The sequence below is a fragment of the Triticum urartu genome, chromosome 5A (genome assembly GCF_056163025.1).
Source record: "Triticum urartu cultivar PI428250 chromosome 5A, HENAU_Tu73, whole genome shotgun sequence".
Lineage (NCBI taxonomy): Eukaryota > Viridiplantae > Streptophyta > Magnoliopsida > Poales > Poaceae > Triticum > Triticum urartu.
This window is the reverse complement of record NC_141877.1, coordinates 634,379,310-634,394,219: the sequence shown is the minus strand read 5'-3', so window position 1 is coordinate 634,394,219 and position 14,910 is coordinate 634,379,310. Positions and strand designations below refer to the sequence as shown.

The 14,910-nt window shown below is 49.8% G+C and overlaps 1 protein-coding gene across 1 annotated transcript; it reads left to right on the top strand.

Moving 5' to 3' along the window:
• Positions 1 to 11,815: 11,815 nt before the first annotated feature.
• Positions 11,816 to 14,062, top strand: LOC147973589 (uncharacterized). The gene is made up of 2 exons (XM_087522139.1): positions 11,816 to 12,361; positions 12,450 to 14,062. Exons 1-2 carry the CDS (start codon positions 12,140 to 12,142, stop codon positions 13,263 to 13,265), a joined length of 1,038 nt encoding a protein of 345 aa, XP_087378265.1. The 5' UTR covers positions 11,816 to 12,139; the 3' UTR covers positions 13,266 to 14,062.
• The last annotated feature ends 848 nt before the right edge of the window (positions 14,063 to 14,910 follow it).

Sequence of the window (14,910 nt, the reverse complement as noted above, 5' to 3'; positions counted from 1 at the left end):
CTTTCGCCTTATAAATAGGACCGAAGGGTCATTTCTTTCCTCCTTCCGTGCCTTCTTCGTCTTCCTCGCGTCGCTAGCCTTGGAGCTCCGCCGCCGCCGTCGACCTCTGCCTCATCCTTGGCCGCTGCATCAACCTGAGCGCACCAGAACATCGCGACAACCTTCCGCATCTTCCTCAGCTCCGGTAAATCTTCTATCCTTTCCCCCGTAGATCTGGCCTAGGGTTTCGCAGTTCTTCAGTGTTCATCGTCTGCATCTTGCTCATACAATAGATCTTTAGATGAACCCGCAAATCTTTACTCTGTGCAACGATAGTTGTTTGACCTTCGCCTTCACTTATGCATCTCAAACCATAGATCTATATGAACGTTTTGCTCATTGGTTTGGTACTGCTCCTTTGAACCTCTAAGCATTTATCTCTTTTCTGAACTTGCTTCAGATCCAATGCTGTAAATAAATCTTGTGAAACCTGTTTCTGCGTACTTGTCCATCCGCAACCTCAGCTTTTCAATGCTTAGATCAGGCGGTTTAACCTTATAGAAAATTTTCCAAACCGGTATATGCCATTAGTCCCCTTGTTGAACCACTAGACGTTGGTTGCTTCATGAAACTCCGGTTCAGAGAGTTCTGTCTCCGGTTTAACAGTGCACATACCAACGTACCTTGATCAAATGCATTTTTTGAACCGGGATCTTCTACCTTGCAGATTCCATCATGGCCAAGCAAGTATATGAGTGCAATTGGGTTCCTTCTCGCGTCACGGAGGATCAACTGGACGATTTAGTCCTGATTGGCGCTTTAGGCAGCAAAGATACCATCCATTGGAGGGCTCCTGGCAAAGAATGCCCTCCCACACCTCGAGAAGGAGAGGTTGTTGTTTTCGTAGATCACTTAGCCCGGGGCTTTAAGCCGCCCGGTTCTAAATTTTACCGGGATGTTTTAGCCGATTTCCAACTCCATCCGCAAGACACTGGCCCCAACTCTGTTACAAATATGTGTCACTTCCAAGTGCTCTGTGAGGTGTTCTTTCAAGAGGAGACCACAGTGGAATTGTTCAGAGACCTTTTCTATTTAAACCGCCGTACTGAGTTTACTGATGGCTCTAATACAGAGTTGGGTGGCGTGGCGATTCAGAAAAGGAAAGAGGTCACATACCCTCATGCCAAGCTGCACAGTCACCCCAAGGAGTGGAATCAGACATGGTTCTACTGCAAAGACACCTCCCCTGCCGGTGAGAATCCCTTGCCTGGCTTTCGTCCGGAGTGGCTCAGCAATACACACCATTTTCCTCAAAGATTGACTGCTCAGGAGAGAAGCAAATATGCTCCCCAACTGTCAAAGCTCAGAGCCTTTATGGCCAACGGTTTAACAGGGGTTGATCTCGCTCGCTGTTGGATATCATGGAGCATACTGCCCCTTAGTTAGCGCTCCGGTTTGATGTGCGAGTATACTAACAGTGTTGATGACCCACTGCGACATTCAAAAATCCAGCTCTCCGATGAAGAAATCACAGAGGCTGTGAATAAGATGCTGAATGAACCGGAACACGTCTGCGCTAGAACCGGCCTGCTTCCCTTCTGTGCCACCAACAAACCGCCAGCTGTAAGACTTTGATTTTTCTCTTTGCTGAATCTGTTATTGATATGTCTGGTCATTGTTTAATATCAGTGTCTGCATAATCAGGGCAATGATCCGTTTTGGAGCAAAAAACTGCCGCAGGAGAAACCAGAAAAACCAGACAAACCGGAAAGAGCAACCCGGCAAAAGACTAAAGCTGTGAAGAAGACTGCCCACAGGAAAAGAACCACTGCATCTTCTAATCCGGCCCCTGATGATGATGTGGATAATCCAGACTTTGAGGTAGAGCTTGACTCACTTGGTTTATTTTTCATGCATCTTATTGATGATGATATTTGTCAGGATGATGCCGAAGCCAGCCACGCGGATGTTGCAGAGGTAATTATTCTCTCTTCCGATTCAGAAACTTTGCCTTCACAAAAAATCCGCCAGGCAAACCGGAAAGTTAAATTTTCTCATCCTCTTGCTTATTTGGATCCTAAATTTCTTATGAAGACCCAACAACATGAAGCTCGTCGCACAACCGGCACAGCGGCCAGGTAGTTACCTCCGCCGGTTTACCGAATAGTCCGGTTCGGAAACGCCATTCAGAGGTCTCTAATTTGCTTGTCAGTGCTCGTCAGATCACTGACAAGATATCCATTCCGGCTATCTGAACCGGCTGTATACCAGTCGTGACTATGAAGCCGGTCTGGTTAATATGATGAAAGATAAATATGAGTAACTTCCATATGCTCCTTCCTGCTTGTATGCTTCCATTCTTGCTGACTCTCCTAGCCCCCAAGGGCCGATTTGAAATATTCTTTCAAACCGGGACTTAATAATATAAATCTTGATGCTTTGAAATTCGCTGATGTAGCCCCCAAGGGCCGGTTCAACTTAGCGTAGTTAAACCGGTACTTTAAGTAATTGAAACTGCCGCATCAGAATATATATGATCAAATAGCCATTAGCCCCCAAGTGCCAAGTTGAATACTTGTATTGATCTTGGGACTTTGTAAACAATTGAAAGATGAAGATCGAATATGCATTAGCCCCCAAGTGCTAAGCGCATAACTTGTTATGTGGTTGGTACTTGAATCCTTATACCGATTTGTTGAAGCATATATCTGTATGCATGCAGGCGGAGCTGAAGACGAAAGAAAACCAAGTCATCGATCTTCAAGAAAACCTGAAAACCCAACAGGCTGAAACCTCCAAAGAAAAAGAGGAATTGGCCAGCGCTTTAAGCGCCATGGAACAACTTAAGGAGAAATTCAAGAAGAAACGGGCGGATTGGGCCACTGAAAAGTACGCTTTGATCAAACGAGCAGAGGATGCCGAGGCTACACTAAAACCAGTGACGGACGAACTGACCAGCATAAAGCGGCACGTGCATGCCATGACCACTGCTATCTTTGGTAAGCTAGCTTGCCTTCTGAATTGGCTCTGCCTTCTTACAGAGTCGCCGGTTTATTAACCCTTTATGGTATTTCATGGACACGCACTGGTCACTTGGGGTCAGATGTGCGGAAGAAATTGAAAGCCGCCTATACATTGGTTGAACAATTGTATACTGGTGCCCAGCGGATCATCTGTACCGTGTCTCATAACAAATCGGCGTCCACTTTGATCCAAGATACTCTGATGAAATTGTCAGTGCTTCCTGCCCGGGTTGAAGAGCTGAAGAAATCTGCTACTCGAACCGGTGCAATCAATGCCTTAATCCGGGCAAAAGCCTGGGTGCCGGATTTTGATCCTATTGAAGCGGCTCAGGGCTATCCCAGCTTGAAGGAAGACGGGTCAGAATTTGGTGAAGCGGATCTACGAGCAATAAACCAGGAGGTACGTCCGCTAGCTTGTCAGTTGGCTGAGGAAGCAGACTTGTCTCATTATCAAGCGCAATATGACAGTCAGAACAAGCGAATAGCTGCACCAATCCATGAATCGGAAAATCTGATCCCTCCAATCCGTAAGCATACTTACGCTCCCGATATTGACCCGTCATTGCTGATCCATGATGAAGCTGTTTTTCAAGCATTAATGGGAATCGACTGGACAACTGTGGATTTCCAGCCACTGGGTAGAGAAACGGAGGCTGAAGCAGCGCAGGATGACCCACAACCATCAGGCCAGGCTGGTGACCAAGCTTGAACCGGAGGCCGGTTTTAAAACTGCCTCTCCTTTGTGAAAAACAATTATATTATTATGGGCACCATGTTACCTTGTAATAGGCTAGCTGATACCTTTGATGTTGATATGCCTTCGTGCATAATTTGTTCTTCCTGTGGTAATGAACTTTTCAAAACACTTTCTGAAATGAGAAATTCGTCAAGTGCCACCGCGGTTGTACCGTCAGGCGGAATATGATGTCTATATATATGAAATCAAAACATCCAAAACAAAATTTTAAGTATATGATCAAATTTTTGAGATACATAATACCTGCCATCGTTGAGTGTAAAGTTGGCTTGGCCAATCTTGAAGCGGAGTTTTGCAAACCCACACTGTTGGAGAAGATAACAGCTCCTGTATATATATATGACGCTGGTTTACCATGTAAACCGTGCCGGGTTATAATAAACACCGTGTTACTCCATAAGAGGATGTTAACAACAAGGATCAAACCGGGCAAATAGTCTCCGGATTGACGTGAACTGTGTTCCGTCAATTGATTGGTTAAAAACTTTGTCGGTTTAAAAAAGGCAATAAAAAGCAAAAAAAACCTTCAAAGAAAAGTGTAAAGCAAAAGCAATGAAAAAACCGTTTGCCAAAAAAGGTTTATTTAAGCTGATCAAATGGCGTTACCATGGCCAAACACGACCAAGCTCCCGTTAGGTGTAACTATGGTTCTAGTCAGCCAGGTCCCCAAATGAAACCGTGGCATTTTTGCCGACCAAATGGCATGGTCATGGTTCGGGTTCGACCAAGCCCCCAAGTGATTCTGTGGCCTTAGGCCGATCAAGAGGCATGACTGGTTCAGACATGACCAAGTCCCCAAGTGATCTTGTGGCTCTCGCCTATCAAGAGGCATGGTATTGGTTCGGACATGACCAATCCTCCAAGTGATATAACACGATGCTTTTAGCAAAGCGAACTCAAGGGGTAAACCGGAAGCCGCTTTAAAACAACTCCGTGTAACCACACATGATGTAAAAGAACAGATACCCCGCTTTAGCTGAGGTTCTGGTTTATTATAGTTAATATATACATCGTTGTAATATGTACATAAGTAGAACCAATGGCTCAGGTATAATAAGGCCGAAGATGAGCTATGTTCCACGGCCTGTTGGTCTCCTCCTCTAATGTACGTGAGTCCTTATGTTCTCGAATATCGATCAGATAGTATGACCCGTTGTGCAGATTCTTGCTGACCACGAAAGGCCCCTCCCAAGGTGGGGATAACTTATGCATACCAGTCTGATCTTGGATGAGCCGAAGCACCAAATCTCCCTCCTGAAAGGTTCTGGTTCTGACCCGGCGACTGTGATAACGACGAAGATCCTGCTGGTAAATCGCCGATCGGGCGGCTGCGATGTCACGCTCTTCATCCAACCGGTCCAAAGCATCTTGCCGTGCTGTCTCGTTGTCCGCTTCAATATAAGCCGTTACACGAGGTGAATCATGACGGATATCACTGGGGAGAACCGCCTCTGCTCCATAAACCATGAAGAACGGTGTGTATCCTGTTGATATGTTGGGTGTTGTATTGATGCTCCATAGCACATATGGTAATTCTTCTACCCAACAACCCGGCGTTCTCTGCAACGGAACCATGAGCCGGGGCTTGATGCCTCTCAGGATCTCTTGATTAGCTCTTTCTGCTTGACCATTGGATTGTGGATGTGCCACTGATGAAACGTCAAGCCGGATGTGCTCCCGTTCGCAGAACCCCTTCATAGCACCTTTGGACAAATTGGTACCATTATCTGTGATAATACTGTGTGGAAAGCCAAACCAGAAAATCACCTTTTTGATGAACTGAACCACCATGGCCGCATCACACTTGCTAACAGGTTCTGCCTCCACCCACTTTGTAAACTTGTCAACCGCCACCAGGAGGTGGGTCTTCTTATCTTTGGACCTTTTAAAAGGCCCAACCATATCCAGCCCCCAAGTCGCAAACGGCCAAGTAATTGGAATCATTCTCAATTCTTGAGCCGGTACATGAGCACGTCTTGAAAACCTTTGGCAACCATCACATCGTCTGACCAGATCCTCCGCATCAGCATGAGCAGTTAACCAATAGAAGCCATGGCAAAACGCTTTAGCCACCAGAGACTTTGAACCGGCGTGGTGACCACAATCTCCTTCGTGGATCTCACGCAAAATTTCACGGCCTTCTTCAGGAGACACGCAACGTTGAAAAGCTCCTGATACACTGCAATGATGCAACTCGCCGTTGATGATAGCCATGGACTTGGATCGCCGGATTATCTGCCGGGTCAGAATCTCATCCTCTGGCAACTCACCCCGGTTCTTGTACGCCAGGTAAGGAAGCGTCCAATCCGGAATAACATGAAGAGCTGCCACCAATTGAGCCTCCGGATCAGGAATACCCAAATCCTCTTCACCAGGGATCTTCACCGACGGGTTGTGCAGCACATCCAGAAAAACATTGGGCGGGACCGGTTTGCGCTGAGAGCCCAGCCGGCTTAAAGCGTCCGCCGCTTCATTCTTTCGCCGGTCCACATGGTCCACCTGATAGCCTATGAAATAACCTGCAACAATATCCACCTCACGACGATATGCTGCCATGAGTGGGTCCTTGGAGTCCCAAGTGCCAGACACCTGCTGAGCCACAAGGTCCGAGTCACCGAAGCACTTAACTCGACTTAGATTCATCTCCTTAGCAATCCGGAGACCATGGAGCAAGGCTTCATACTCAGCTGCATTGTTAGTACAAGGGAACATTAAGCGGAGAACATAACAAAACTTATCACCTCGTGGGGAGGTTAATACGACTCCAGCCCCCGAGCCTTCCAATTGCCTGGATCCGTCAAAATGGATGGTCCAATACGTATGATCCGGCTTTTCTTCAGGTGCTTGCATTTCCGTCCAATCATTGATGAAATCAACAAGTGCTTGAGACATAACTGCTGTCCGAGGCACATACTTCAAACCGTACGACCCCAGCTCTATAGCCCACTTTGCAATCCGGCCAGTTGCTTCCCGGTTCTGGATGATATCTCCCAAAGGAGCAGAACTGACCACTGTAATTGGATGCCCTTGGAAGTATTGTTTAAGCTTCCGGCTTGCCATAAAAACTCCATACACCAGCTTCTGCCAATGCGGAAACCTTTGCTTGGACTCAATGAGCACCTCGCTGATATAATAGACCGGACGTTGAACCGGATGCTCCTTACCTGCCTCCTTTCGCTCTACCACAATAGCCACGCTGATCGCCCGAGCATTAGCAACAACATATAGCAGCAACGGCTCCTTGTCAATGGGAGCAGCGAGCACAGGCGGATTGGCCAATTGCTGTTTTAAGTCCTCAAATGCTTCATCAGCAGCAGAACTCCAGACAAACTGATCCGTCTTTTTCAACATCTGATATAAAGGGATTGCCTTCTCACCGAGGCGACTGATAAACCGGCTTAACGCAGCAATCCGGCCTGCCAGGCGCTGAACATCATTGATACACTTCGGTTTAGCGAGGGAGGTGATGGCCGTGATCTTCTCCGGATTAGCCTCAATTCCCCTATTGGACCCCAAGAAGCCTAATAACTTGCCCGCTGGTACACCAAAGACACACTTGTCCGGATTAAGCATCATCTTGTATGTCCTCAGGTTATCAAAGGTTTCCTTCAAATCATCAATCAGAGTCTCCTTCTCTCTGGACTTAACCACGATATCATCCACGTAAGCATGTACATTACGGCCAATCTGCTTGTGAAGACAATTTTGTACACACCGTTGGTAAGTCGCTTGGGCACTCTTGAGCCCGAAGGGCATAGACACATAGCAGAAGGCTCCAAAGGGAGTTATAAATGCCGTCTTCTCCTGGTCCTTAACTGCCATTTTGATCTGATGATAGCCAGAATACGCATCCAAAAAACTTAAACGCTCACAGCCCGCCGTAGCATCAATAATTTGATCAATACGGGGGAGAGAAAAAGGATCTGCTGGACAAGCCTTATTAAGATCTGTGTAATCCACGCACATGCGCCAGGTGCCGTTTTTCTTGAGGACCAGCACCGGATTGGCAAGCCACTCAGGGTGAAAAACTTCAACAATAAAGCCAGCTGCTAAGAGCTTGGCTACCTCTTCTCCAATTGCCTTGCGTCTTTCCTCGTTAAACCGGCGGAGGAACTGTTTCACCGGTTTATATTTAGGATCCACATTAAGTGTGTGCTCAGCGAGTTGCCTCGGTACACCTGGCATGTCAGAGGGCTTCCATGCAAAAATGTCCCGATTCTCACGGATGGACTCGATGAGCGCGCTTTCCTATTTCGGATCCAAGTTGGCACTGATGCTGAACTGCTTGGACGAATCACCAGGTACGAAGTCAACAAGCTTAGTTTCTGCTGCCGATTTGAACTTCAGGGCCGGATCATGCTCCGTAGTTGGCTTCTTCAACGGAGTCATGTCCGCCGGATCAACATTGTCTTTATAATACTTCAACTCCTCGGTGGCACAAACCGACTCTGCATAAGCCGCATCTCCTTCCTCGCATTCCAAAGCGATTTTGCGGCTTCCGTGAACCGTTATTGTCCCCTTGTGACCCGGCATCTTGAGCTGGAAATACACATAACAGGGCCAAGCCATAAACTTGGCGTAGGCCGGCCGCCCAAACAGGGCATGATATGGACTTTGGATTTTCACCACTTCAAACGTCAATATCTCCGACCTGGAATCATGATCATCCCCAAAGGCCACTTCCAGAGCTATCTTACCAACGGGATATGCTGATCTGCCAGGCACTACACCGTGGAATACTGTATTAGATGGTTTGAGATTCTTATCTGTTAGTCCCATACGACGGAAGGTCTCATAGTACGGGATGTTAATGCTACTCCCTCCATCCATGAGCACCTTGGTGAACTTGTAACCTCCCACCTGAGGCGCCACCACCAGAGCCAACTGACCCGGATTATCGACCTGGGGAGGGTGATCTTCTCTGCTCCATATGATTGGCTATTCAGACCAACGTAGATAACGGGGTATAGCCGGTTCAACAGAGTTGACCACCCGCCTCTGAACTTTCCGGTCTCGCTTGTCCAAGCTAGTGGTGAAGACATGGTACTGCCCATTACTCAACTGCTTTGGGTTGCTCTGGTAACCTGACTGTTGCTGCTGTTGGTTGTAACCACCCTGGTTGTTCTGACTATTTTGACCATTATGTCCGCCCGGATTACCATTGAATCCTGAACCGGAACTTCCTCCTCCATAACCCGGCCCGGATCCCGAGCCACCGCCAGATTCGTGATCATACCGGAAATTATTAGAATTCTTGAACTCTTGCATAATAAAGCAATCTTTCCAAAGGTGGTTTGCCGGCGCCTCCTTCGTCCCATGTCTTGGACAGGGCTGGCTTAGCAGATAGTTTAGGCAGTTTGGGTTAGGGTTGGGCGCTCCATTACGATTTTTCGGCCTACCCTTGCATCGCTGGCCATTGTCCTGTGCGTTGGTATTAGGCACAAAATCCATGTTACCATCCGCCTTACGCTTGCCTCCTCCACCATTGCCTGCCCAGTGATGCTGCTGACCTTTGGAGCTGTTGTTCTTCTTCCCTTTCCCTGTCTTGTCATCATCAGATTCGGGATCCTTGGTACTATCAGAATCAGCATATTTCACCAAAGCGGCCATGAGGGTCCCCATGTCGGTGCAATGACGCTTCATCCGCCCCAACTTCAGCTTCAGGGGTCCAAACTGGCAGTTGCCTTCTAGGGTTAATACTGCAGTGTCGGTGTTGATGCGGTCTGAGGAGTGCAACACTTGTGAAACCCGGCGCACCCAATGAGTCGTTGATTCTCCTTCCTCCTGGACGCATGCAGCTAAGTCCACTATCGACATAGGCTGTTTACAGGTATCTTTGAAATTGCTGATAAACCGGGCTCGTAATTGGGCCCATGAACTGATAGAATTAGCCGGCAAGCTTTTTAACCAAGTGCAGGCCGTTCCTTCGAGCATCATGGTGAAGTATTTCGCACACGCCACGTCATCCACATCAAGCATCTCCATGGCCATCTCATAGCTCTCCACCCATGTCTCTGGAGGTTGATCCGCTGTGTAATTTGGTACCTTGCGTGGGCCTTTGAAATCCTTGGGCAGGCGCACATTGCGTAAAGCGGGGATAAGGCAAGGCACCCCCAAAGAACTAGAAGTAACACCAGGTTCAGTCAAGGTGATTGGACGAACCGGCGTGAGCTGCCGAGCCTGATGCTGTGTGGCTAACTCGGCCTCCCTTCACGCGCGGGCCCGGTCCACCACTCCCTGAGCGTCATCAGCACCACCCGCCGGGTTGTTGTCACGGGGTGCCCCACGTCGTTCATTACTCGACACTGCCGGTTCATCCATGTGTCTGCTATAGCTCCTGCTTGGACGGGGGGTCGAGTGGATCCGGTCGCAGCTGTACGAGTACGCTTCCCGTTGGGCCAAAGCTATCCTCAGAAGTTCCTTGACCCGTCGCGTCTCTACTGCCTGCGGCGAGTCACCTTCAATTGGAATGGCCTCCAGCCATGCAGCAGCGGCAACAAGATTGTCCATTGGGTTGGAGTAGTGACCCGGAGGTGTTAAAGCAGCCTGAGATACAACGGTGTTTTGACGAGGCGGGTCCATCTGACGAGGCTGAACCGGTGCACCGATCCCAGGGGCTTCTGCTCGGTTTCCCTCCAGCGGATTGCCGGCTCTTGGTCCTAGAGTGTTGAAAAGGTCTCTGGCCTCGAAAACCGGAGGTAAGCGGTATCGGTGCTTCCTCCTCATGACTTCAAGCGACGCGCTCTGGTCCAACATAAGCTTGTAGGCCTGTGCGTCTAAAGCGGCCCGCTCTGCGGCCATCCTAGCGTCCTCAGCCGCCAGATCCGCCTTGGCCTGGGTGATCTGTTCCTTTACCTTTGCAATCTCCGCGTTGTGAACATCCTGATCCGGCGGATTAACTTCCGCCATAAGCACAGCCAACACATCAAATAGTTCTAATAGAACCTGAGCCGGCGGGCGCCCAGGGCCTCCTGCCCCGGCAGCCGTCACCGCTGCTGAACCGGAGATCGTTGCCGCAGCTGTCGAAGAATGAAGCGCTGCTTGTGTCCCGGCCATGAATATTCCAACCCGGTTGGGCAGATCAGAGGGGTCCGGAATACTATCTCCATCGGAACAACTCCCAATCCGGCCATCTTGTAGCTGATAAAGAGATTCGGTTTCTCCGATCGAAGATTCGTCACCGGAACAAACGACGGTCGCGCCACGAAATTCCGATCCGTCCTCATAACTTCCTCCATGGATGAATCCCACGAAGGCACGCTTCATGGCCGGTTTAACCCGGGCGGATCGCGCACGCTGAGCCGTCTCGACGAGGTCGGTGTAGATGTCCGGCTCAGGGCCCGGTTCACCGATCTTGCCAATGAAAATGTGAATGCTACCAAAGGGGACCCGGTACCCGTACTCAATTGAGCCGGCCTCGGGGCCCCAGCCTTCGTCGTCGATGTAGAGCTTACCGCGACGACTCTTAGTCATCCGGCCTACAGCGTAGCCCTCGAGTCCTTCAAAGCGGCCCTCCAAGAACCGGAAACCATCGTGCGACAGCCCCACGGTGGGCGCCAACTGTCATGGTTTTGTCACGGCAGGTGTCCTAGAGAAAGGACTTAGTCGTGGAGCCATCGCGACGGGTTAGCTTGAAGGGGTTAAAGCGGACACAAGGATGCAAGAGAGTTTATACTAGTTCGGCCCCTTCGATGAAGGTAAAAGCCTACGTCTAGTTGTTATGGAATTGATGGGGTTTCGATGACTAGGGAGCAAACAAGCTTCGCCTATGTCTCGAGTTGTTGTCTGTTGTCCCTGAACCGCCGCCGGGTCATCCCCTTATATACACGGGTGACTCCCGTCGGCTTACGGAGTCCCAATACCAGCTCATAGATGTGTCCGGTTTGGTCTCTACTTATTCCTAACTTTACAATACAGGTTAACTACTAACGCTGGTTTACGGCTACAGGCCTTGAACCGACCATGGGCCTTGAGCCCTCCTCTGTCTTCTTGGGCTTTAACATACTTAACTACTGACGAAGTTAACCCGGCCCAGATAGGTCGGTTTACGCCCAGTAGTAATATCCCCAACAGAAGTCATACATGCCCCCTGCAAGCCCAATGCATGTCTTTGTCAGGCAGTACATGAGGCTGCAATTTGACAGAGAGCGCGATGAAAGCTACGAGGAGAAGAGGACCATGATAGTAAGTTGCCCTTCCGCCAGCTATGCCAAAAAAATGATTCCGATGCATGAAAAAGTTTCATATGAGGAGCTCTGGAAAAAACTGTGCCCTGCTTCTTATGTTTTCCCTTCTTTATTTGTTCAATTGATGCAGGGGGGCGGTAAGACGAAGTAACCTCGCGATAGAACGCCATGCGAGAAAAATATACACTAGGAACATGTTCGAGCAGTTTGGCGAGCTCCTAGTTGAAGGAACCGCGTACAATGTCACTGAAGTCGATAGGATGAGGAGATACATCACCACTCACAATAATGCAGCGAAAAGGGAGAAGTGGAGCAGGGTTGCGTACGAGGTAACAATAAACGATGATATGTTTATCTCCAGTTGCGAATGCGGCCAGTTCGAGCATACTGGCATGCTTTGCAGCCATTCGTTGAGGGTAAACAAAAAGTCGCCAGCAAGGATTTTATTAAAAAAGTAACAAGAAATTGCAGGCTTGTTGACAGGTTAGCTTCTTTGCCGTGTAGGTGATGGAAATTCTTCACATGGAGGAGATCCTGAAGCATCACATCATGAAGCGGTGGATGAGGGATGCGAGAGATGTACTGCCTGGGCACCTGGTTCAGTACCAGAAAGACAGTTCGCAAAACCTGTCATTCACATGCAGGCATGCAACTCTGTATGTGAAAGCTATGGAGGTCGTGAGGATGAGAGACGCAAGTGTTGCATCATATGATCATGTGAACGCGGCTCTCGACGCTGTGCTACAGAGTGGGGCAGCGATTGCGGAGAAGAGGGATGGGCTGGCTTTCGAGGATCGGCTCGTTGAACATACACCTGCAATACCAGGACCAAATGGGGAACTAGCGTTTGTCCCGCTGAGCAATGAACAATGCCGGAGCCCCGGTCATTCTGTCAGTGTGAATGCAATGCAGAAACTAGCAGCTCCAAACAAGCATAAAGGTGCTGGGAGACCGACAAGCAGCCGAGAGAAGGCTCCGTACGAGGGGTTAAGCAAGAGGACAAGATTCTGCAGCATATGCCGTCGCGAGGGTCATAAGAAGACGACGTGCCCAGAAAGCGGGGATGCGCCGAAGAAGCCACAGAAACTTGGCAAATGCAAGAACTGTGGAATAGAAGGGCATCGACGAAATACATGCAAGAGGCCGCTTGGGGTGCCGAGCCATGAGTTGTATGGAATCGGACTTTCTCATGTTTCAGTGATTTGTTTGAATGATTTCCATCGAGTGTTTACACTGGGTCAGCAATACATCTGTACTTTTAGCAGTGTAGACAGCCTGTGTACGGCGATGTATCTGAGAGCACAATCTTTCTTTCTGTAGCGATCAAACTAATTACTGAAATTTTCCATCAGCATCTGTGCTTCATGCTATTCTGTTGATTCAAATTTGAAAATCGTGGATACTGTGACTGCTGGCAGAATAGCCATTCCAGATCAGGTTACTGGCATTTTTTCCCATAAAGGATGTCATTTTCATGTTACATTTTTGACACCTGGACGACATGCACACAAGCAGGGTGCGCGCGGTGACAATGTGTGTCCTGTTCTCATTCAAAATTCAAAAAAAGGAACTAATGCATCACGAAACTGCGTCCTACCTCAAAGTGCTGAATAAATAGGAGGTGCAGGGTTCGGGTGCTACACAGTTGAGTCCCACAGCGCCATTCCCATCCAGACTTTCAAAATTTTCGAAGCCGCCGGCTGCATACGATGGGGCTCTCCTCTGCTGAACCAGCATGGAGCGGCACAACCATTGGCAGTGAAGAGCTCGTGCCGTTCATCGTCTCCAATCTGCAGGTGTCGGTGTACTAGAGTAGGGGTACCCTAGTATCCCGAACTTGTGCACGGGCAGTCGCAGCATCCCACGGCAAGGCTTGCCGGGTGACCGCCAAGGTCCTCCGTGGTTCCTTTGGAGCCATTCAAGGACAAAGTATCCAAGCCAAGGAGACAAGACCCCGGCAAGAGGAGCTTGCCGGGAAGGCCAACCAAGGCATCTCAAGGAACTTGCCGCGACGCGCCACGCGTCCCGGCAAGGCCCGGTGAGCGACAAGCTCCCGGACGCGACAAGACAACGACCGCGGCAAGCCACCACTCTGTGTCCGCGCTCCAGCACATCCACCAACGTGTTGCTCTGAGACCCTTCCAGGCGTACGTGGCGGGAGGCTGTGCAGCCAGCGGTGCGCGGTGGCAAGCGGCGCTGACAAGATTGCCATCGTGGCGAGCGGTGGCGTCCCTGACGGTCCCTTTTGCACTATTTAGGCGACGCAGACAGGCATTTAATGCCTTTGTCCCCTACCGTCAGGGTTAGGTATGATACACTGTAGCAGGTAGCTGTACCAACCGCAACACCTTTCCATTTTTTACCCTTGTCTACGTTGCCACCTGTCGGTGACCCCTTGAGCATATAAAAGGAGGCCCATGCGCAACGTAGAGGAGGGGAAAAAAGAGAACACTCATGCTCGGTCTCGTTAGCTGTTGGGGTGTACTGTAGCAGTCCGCGCTCCCGAGCAAGAACTCAATACAAACCACAAAGCAGGAGTAGGGTTTTACGCATCCGTGCGGTCCGAACTTGGGTAAACTACTCGTGTGCTTCGCCTCGATCCGCTCTTCGTGCGACCCTCACCCCCGCCGAACCGATAGGGGCTCGGTCCGCCGGTACCATAGGTGTTCGTGGATTAGTCCCCCGACATCCTTGGCGCGCCAGGTAGGGGTGTCGAGGTTGTGTGAACCAGATCCGGCGTTCACACGAGCTAGATCTTCATCATCTTCATCGACATGCCGCCGAAGAAGAAGGCTTCGGAGGCGACTGCTCCGTCCGCGCCGAACCCACCACCGCCGGAGCAAACGGCTGATGGGGCAGACGCCGGCGGAAGAACGGGCGTCGACGAGGGAGCTCAGGTGCTGCCAGGTCCAAGGACAAGGCTGTGCTGCCCATCGGCGGCGTAGCCGGCTCCCACAACGACCGG

Bases quoted from the DNA above. Each gene is read 5' to 3' on its own strand.
- LOC147973589 (XM_087522139.1), top strand. From the start codon at position 12,140: ATGTTCGAGCAGTTTGGCGAGCTCCTAGTTGAAGGAACCGCGTACAAT. The intron at 12,362-12,449 runs GTAAACAAAAAG...TTTGCCGTGTAG, and splicing joins TTTGCAGCCATTCGTTGAGG to GTGATGGAAATTCTTCACAT.